Below are 7,047 nucleotides of genomic sequence, written 5' to 3'. Positions count from 1 at the left end.
CTATTAATTTTGTGCACAATGGTAACTTTCCTCATTTTATCTTTTATAAACCTAATCAAATCCACTTGGGAATGACTTTTGCCATAAAAAACTTTCATATATTTGAGACCAAATCAATTTTGAGCTATTCACTTGCAAATCTTTTTCTTTAATCAAAACTATTGTTTATATACTTTTTGATTTGATTTGTAATGAGTTGTACTAAGTATAAATTTATGTATATATTCTTTGAGAGAGATTATATTTTGAATTCATACAAAAATTTGCATTATAAAAGAGTAAGGTTCACTCTTGGAGAGACTAGAGATATCTAGTGAGAGAAAATGAGTTATAATACTTATAAAAGTTAATAGTACCTTGAAAGTTATTTGCATTATGAATAACAGTTTGGTTAGGGTTTTGTCAACCAAGAATTAATAGTCAGGTTGCGTCAAACTACTATGCATAACTTGTTTAATTTTCTCTTCCCTTAAACTTATAATTTGTGTTATGTTGTTTTGATTGTATTGATTTTTTTGCAATATATCTTGAAATAATTACAAATTGCATTGAAAATAGTCATCATTTATTAAATTGATTAAATTCTTTAATTTGATAAAGATTATTTTAAATTGCCTAATTCAACCTCTCTCTTAAGCCATTCGATATTTCAACTGTATCAAAGAAAAGTCTTTTTGGGATATCAAGTCTTCCTAAATTAGCTCTTGTACTTGGAGGGGTCTTCTTAAATTGAGAAATTTGGTGACAAAGCATACTTTTTATGTGGTGGGGAATGGCAAGGACATCTCCTTTTGGTTCGATAATGTGCATCCTTCTGGGCCTTTCATTGAAAAGTATGGGCAAAGGGTCCTCAACAACTCCAGTATAAAAAAATATGAGAGTGTGAGTAAAATTATTAGAAATGGTGTTTGATTTTGGCCTCATGCTTCTTCTTGGGAGCTTAGAAAGATTCGAAATACGCTCTTGAATGTGCCTTTTGGGAGGGGGAGGGGGAGAGAGGCAGACAAGTGGGGGTGTTGGGGTGTGGTTGACATGGTTAAGTGTGGTTTTAACATTGCAGGCAAGTTTAATATTAGAACGACGTGGAACATCTTGAGAGACTTTGTAAGCCTACTGTTAGTTGGGTAAATCTTCTTTTGTTCAATGGTTTTATTCCCTTTCACTAGGTAATTCTTTGGTTAGCCATGAGGAATAGGCTTCAAACCAAAGATAAGTTGTTGAGGTTGGACATTGTCAATAACCCTTTATGTTGCTTTTGTAAATCTCAAGCGGAATCGATTGATCATCTTTTCTTTAGTTGCGCTATAACTTTAGAATTTTGAGGAGTATCCTTTTGTTAAATAGTATTGGGTGTAGTGTTGAGTCTTGGTCTAACTTTATTGATAAAGATGGGAGGAGTTGGATTTCACAGTCTGCAGCGCTATATGGGTAAGCTGAGTTTGGCTGCCACTGTCCATGCCATTTGTACTGAGAGGAACCGTGGTTGTATCTCTAATGAAAGAAAGAGCCTGCTATTATTGTGAAGGCAATCTCCAATATCATCAGAGAGAGGGTTGTGAGTCTGTCCATAGTGAAGAATCTGGCGGGTGATGACCAAATTAAGTTCAAGTGGAGGCTGCCTAATTGCATTTTTGATGACTTTTACGGTGATTTGGTTTCAGTATTTAAAGATTATCTTGATAATTTATATTTTATTTTTTTTATTTTATTTATCAATAATAAAATATTAAAATATTTTTTTATTACTAATACTGATATAATAAGTAATATAAATAGTAATCTGATTATCACTTCATTTTAAGTGTTTAAAGATTTATAAGATAATATTAATTTTATTATAATTATATTATTATTTATTAATTTTTTGAGATAAAAATAAATTTATTTTTAATTAATATAATAAATAATATAAAAATATTTAAAAATAATTATATTTAAAGATATTTAAATAAAATAATTTTTAATAATTTTTTATTATTTTTAATTAAATATAATAATTATCTATTCCTAACAAATTTTAATTAAAATATATAAATTAACTTAAAAACCATTACATAATCAAAATATCCATACCAATTTCTGTTCCATTTGTCCAAATAATATCGAATTAATTTTCCAATTTCCATTCTCCAGCTCCACTCCGGTCTGTCCCAACCCAGTGCATTATTCCTGAAATCTCACAAAATCAGCGACCGGCAACGACCGAGCGAGTGGCGACCAACTAAGTGGAACAAACGAGAATGTGCTATGATAATCAAGATGAGGAACGATCGACGGACGATGAGGAGAGACGAAATCAGACTGACGGAGACCAGGCGACGAACGGAAAGGACGACCGACCAACCGACGACGACGAGAACAATATCTGACCGAAAATCGAACAGAAATTGGTAAATCCTCATTTTTATGTGTTTTTTTAGGTTTCAGCATTGATTGGTTTTGATGCCGGGGGTTTTATCTTTTTCTAGGTTTCAACAGCTTTGTTCCATCAAAGTCAATCCTATTATTTGGATTGGTGGTTTTATCGTTCTCTTAGCTTTTTTAAAACCCTGGTAGCTAATATGGACTATGGCCAGGGTTTGCTCCTAATTTTTTTTTTAAATAATGATGTAAAGGAAGCCTTTGAATTCTTGATATGATATAGAAGCAAATTTTTATGTATAATTACTGGTATTTTTATTGGTTAATCTATCCTTTCTTATATATTAAGGATGTTGTATCATATGAATGATAGCTATTAAGACGTATCACAGGTTTTGGCATGTCTTTTCCTTTTTGTTTCCCCATTCTGTGATTTTTTTTTTTTGGTACTCTAATTAAAAACTAATAAAATAATTAGTCTTTGCTGTTAGTGCCTTTACCTTTATGTTAACCTTGTTGACTATTTAAATGCCTTACTGATGCATACTTTTTGAGTTTTCATCCAATATCTTAGTCTCTGTTATAAGTTTCTGACTCTTTTGGCAGGAAGAGGAATCAAGAGATGTTGTTCTCATTTTTGCAAACAAGCAGGTCCGTATTAACGCTTTTTTTTGTCTTTTTAAAGATTCATAGACAGCTTGGCATCTAGTAGTTGTTTTTTAAACATAAATGGGAATGACGGCCAATGTATTACTGCCTTTGTTGTTGTTCTGAGAATAGAAGGTTAAAATATTATTATTATTGATGGGAGACCGTTCATTTCTGGTTCATGTCTTGATTTTGCTTTTTCATATTATTTTTCTAGAATAATTTCCTTTTTGTATTTCTTCCATTTTTGCAATTTATGAGTGTGGCATAGTAAAATGCTCTGATGCTTTGATATTGGTGTTTGAAATTGTTTAACAAACAAAAGTATCATGTGAGAGACAAAAGTATCATGTGAGGTTGTGGTGAATACAAAGAGTTAGACCATTGCTTGTAAAAACTGCTACACAAAGCTGCTGATCAGAAACCATTAATTTGCTTTTTTTTTTTTTTTTGGGTTAAGCATATATGAAACCCGCTTCTTTGTTTAAATTTTATCCTGTTATAATCACTAGAGCTCCGGCAGTCTAGCCCTTTCAATCAAGTTAAAAATTCTGTTTTTGGCATTTCATAGAAATCTCCCTGCAGTGAATTATTGAAAATTATTTGCAGTTATATTTGCATAATCCTTGATGATTATCTTTTACTATGATCAGTGATGAATGATAGCATTCAAAATGTGCTGCAGAGCTGAAAGATTCAAATATGGTCCTGTTAAGTGTACAAAATTGAATCAGGCGTGGGAATTAATTTAAATGTGAACATATAAGACATTTGATGATATTGTAATAGCATATGCATAATTTGTGACTGTGGGGAATGTAATTTTGATAATCTTGATCTCATTAATCTATTAAATGCACGCTCTCGTTTCATCATGGAAGAAGGGTGGTACAATGTTCATATTTGATATGGTAATGCTTCAGTCATTTCTTCATTTGCTTTATGTAGTTATTTTTGGATTGTTAATCTCTCTTCACAATTTGTAGGTACTTGAAGATACAAGTCAAGCATGAAACACTAGATATACATGGATTCTTATGTTACTTGTAACAATATTTAATTTTTACTGTAGGAAGAGATTATCATAATAGGAAATTTAACCTGTGAATCTTGATTGTGCTCTAAAATACTACAATGATGTTTCTACAGGTGATGTGCTTTTTCCATTGCATGTGTCCTGCTTTTTTTATTTTTTTTCTGGGGTTTCGGTCATGGTGATAGTAATAACCATTATGATTTTGAGTAGAGCATAAACTTTGCTGTCCATCCATCATTACAAGGGGGTTCTCACAAAAATCGCATTGCTGCTCTTGCATAGCCTTGAAACAAGTGGCAACTCCAAAGGACAAAGTATAGATGCTGCAGGTGAATGAAAATGCGCTGGCCCTAGCATCTGCTTTATTGAGAAGAAAATGCAAATTGGTGACTGGGGGCACTGACAACCATTTGTTGATGTGGGATCTGACTACTTGAGGCTTAAGAGGTATACTTGTTTGAACCTTTTCTCCTGTTCTTTATAATACTTCCTCAACCACTTACCCAAAAAAAAAACCTTCATAAACTAATTTGCCTTTTGCTAGAGAATAGATGTTTGTATCTCAAAACTTTGTTACATTATGGTTATGCATCGATCTATTTATACTGGTTTAGTAATTAGAGCATTGTGTTAGTTCCTCTTCACTGATGATTAATTCTTAACTAACACTGCTTTCTATGATCTTTACTTGAAAATTTTGGACATGCTAATTAAGTGATTAATTTGTACATATGCTATGATCTTTACTCAAGTACAGGACAATGCTAGCAACTTCCTCAAGGATTTCTTGCTAATGTCTAGTACTCTGATAATGCACATGGGCTTTTATCATGTCCTTTTCTCATGTTTTGTTTTGTGCAATACAAAGTTTCATGATTGTGTGAGGAAAATTTTTTTCAGAGTATTAGGGATTTCTTCTTGTTTGACTCGGTCCCCACATGGTTCATTTATTGCTTTTTAGAGTATAATTTGGGTTTATAATGCTTTTCAAAGATTTTTCAGAAGGATTTTGTCAAATACTGTTGAGGTTAAGGACTTGTGACACTTTATGAAAACATTTGGTGGCTTGGTAGGATTTTTTTCATGATTATTAATTTGGTAGGATAGACATTATAGTTGATTCAATCTGTTTTGGTTTTCTTTACTTTGTTTGATAATTAGTTTGTGAGAAAAAAATATATGTTTAAATGTGTGTGTGTGTGTGTGTGCATGTATGCTATGCACATTTTAATTGTATCTTCTCTCTTCATAATTTTTAGGTACTTAAAAATACAAATAAATCATAAAACACTTGATTGTATGTGATACATAGATTAGAGGGAGAGATTACTATAATAGGAAATGTATAGTTTTTTTTTCATATTTTTTATAATTATGGATTATATAAAGACTTTTAGATAATTGTAATTAGAACATAATCAAAGTTAATGATTATATTTGGAGAATCAAAATTTTTATTATCAATATTATTATAATGATGGGGATATTTATCATTGATATTATATTTAGTGACGGATAAATATTGTTATAATAATAGGGATATTCATTATTGATATTATGTTTAATGACTAATAAATATTATTATGACAATAGGGATATTCATCATTGATATTATATTTAGTGATCGATATATTGTTATAACAACGAGGATATTCATTGTTAATATTACTATTTTTAATGACAAGATTTATACCTCTCATTATTTATATTAACGATGAGACTTTTCTTTCCTTCATTAATACTTTTAGCGGTGGAGGTTATAACAACGGTCAACAACAGGATTTTTTCGGTCGTTAATAATCTTTAACCATGGGAAATGGAGTTTTATCTACTAGTTTTGCTCATGTTAAAAACCATTTTTCTTGTAGTGCTCTTGAATTGGCTGCTGTTTACTGCTTTTGTTGCCCTCCTCCCGCTTGTCTTTGGAGCCTTTGTGTCTGGTAGTTCTCTTTTCCCAATTTGCCTGGAGCCCTGCTCTCTCATTCCTCTGCTCTGGAAGTTCAGTCTGCTGCTTTCTGTCTTGCATGCTATGCTTGCCTGTCACCTGGTGTGCCCAATGGTGGTTTCATGGTCTGCACTCGTGGCTGCTCTCCTTACCAGGAGGTCTTTGTTTTCCTCTTGCTGCCTGTTTTGGAGTTTTGGCTTCCAATTGGTCTATGGGATGCCTCCCGCTTTTGGGTGTTCTTTCTTCTTGGGATGTTGGGTTTCCTGTATTTTCCTGCTGTCTTTTTTGGTTTTGGGATGTCTGTGTCTGTTGCTGATTTATTTGGCTTGCTTTGGTCTTCATTTTCCTTTCCTTTGGCTTGCTTTCTCTTGATCCTGTCTTTGGCCTGCTTTTGCTGGTTTTCAAAAGAGAATCAAGTTTGCCTTGTTGATCATATTTTTCTCCACTGTCTTTGCCGCTTGTGATTTAGGCAAGCTTTGATTGTACAAATCTCTTTGCCCTTTTTGTTTGTCTATGCATACTTAACAAAAGAAAAAAACAAAAAAAGAAATAGGCATTGCCAAGTAGTGCCATTCTTGCAAGTGTTAGATACTAGCTTGTCAAATTAATATCTCTCTGATAGATGATGCGATTTCACGTACATAATAATTGTTAGTTTGTTACTTTCTTCCCATTGAAGTAATTTCATATATATGTCACAAACTTCGGGAAATATGCACTTTCAGTAGTATATTTGCTTCTAGACAAATTATCAGCACACACTCATATGCCATAGTGTTGTTTTATATCATCTCTTATCTGTCAAATTTATTAACATGAAATAAGGATCTATCATTTCAAGCTCACAAAATGCTTCTTCATACCCCAATGCACTCCCAAGCGCCTCTAATGCATCAAAAATCCATTTATTAGGAAGGCCTTCATGAGAACTCACCTTCTTGCCCCATGGACTCAGCTTTGTTTGTCAAATACAAATATATTTCTTCTCCACTTTGCCATATTGATCAACTTAAAAACGAACTCGCAAAGTGAATAAGTTGACCCCGGCTTACTGGAT

The 7,047-nt window shown here is 32.5% G+C and overlaps 1 protein-coding gene across 9 annotated transcripts; it reads left to right on the top strand.

The window, feature by feature from the left end:
* Nucleotides 1-2,062: 2,062 nt before the first annotated feature.
* On the top strand, nucleotides 2,063-6,594 carry LOC123196985. 9 transcript variants are annotated; one of them, XR_006497767.1, is made up of 5 exons: nucleotides 2,063-2,390; nucleotides 2,968-3,012; nucleotides 3,996-4,158; nucleotides 4,256-4,492; nucleotides 5,914-6,594. XR_006497767.1 is itself a non-coding variant. In XM_044611154.1 (4 exons), exons 1-4 carry the CDS (start codon nucleotides 2,248-2,250, stop codon nucleotides 4,095-4,097), a joined length of 255 nt encoding a protein of 84 aa, XP_044467089.1. In that variant the 5' UTR covers nucleotides 2,063-2,247; the 3' UTR covers nucleotides 4,098-4,157. The 9 variants fall into 9 exon arrangements, 3 of the variants coding, with proteins under 3 accessions (XP_044467089.1, XP_044467087.1, XP_044467088.1); XM_044611154.1 differs by lacking the exons at nucleotides 4,256-4,492; nucleotides 5,914-6,594 and adding an exon at nucleotides 3,870-3,920 and having other exon boundaries at nucleotides 4,082-4,157; XM_044611152.1 differs by lacking the exons at nucleotides 4,256-4,492; nucleotides 5,914-6,594 and adding an exon at nucleotides 3,870-3,920 and having other exon boundaries at nucleotides 3,996-4,157.
* The last annotated feature ends 453 nt before the right edge of the window (nucleotides 6,595-7,047 follow it).

This window comes from Mangifera indica, chromosome 14, assembly GCF_011075055.1.
Source record: "Mangifera indica cultivar Alphonso chromosome 14, CATAS_Mindica_2.1, whole genome shotgun sequence".
Taxonomy (NCBI): domain Eukaryota; kingdom Viridiplantae; phylum Streptophyta; class Magnoliopsida; order Sapindales; family Anacardiaceae; genus Mangifera; species Mangifera indica.
The sequence above is the reverse complement of the archived record's forward strand: the minus strand, read 5'-3'. Positions and strand labels throughout refer to the sequence as shown.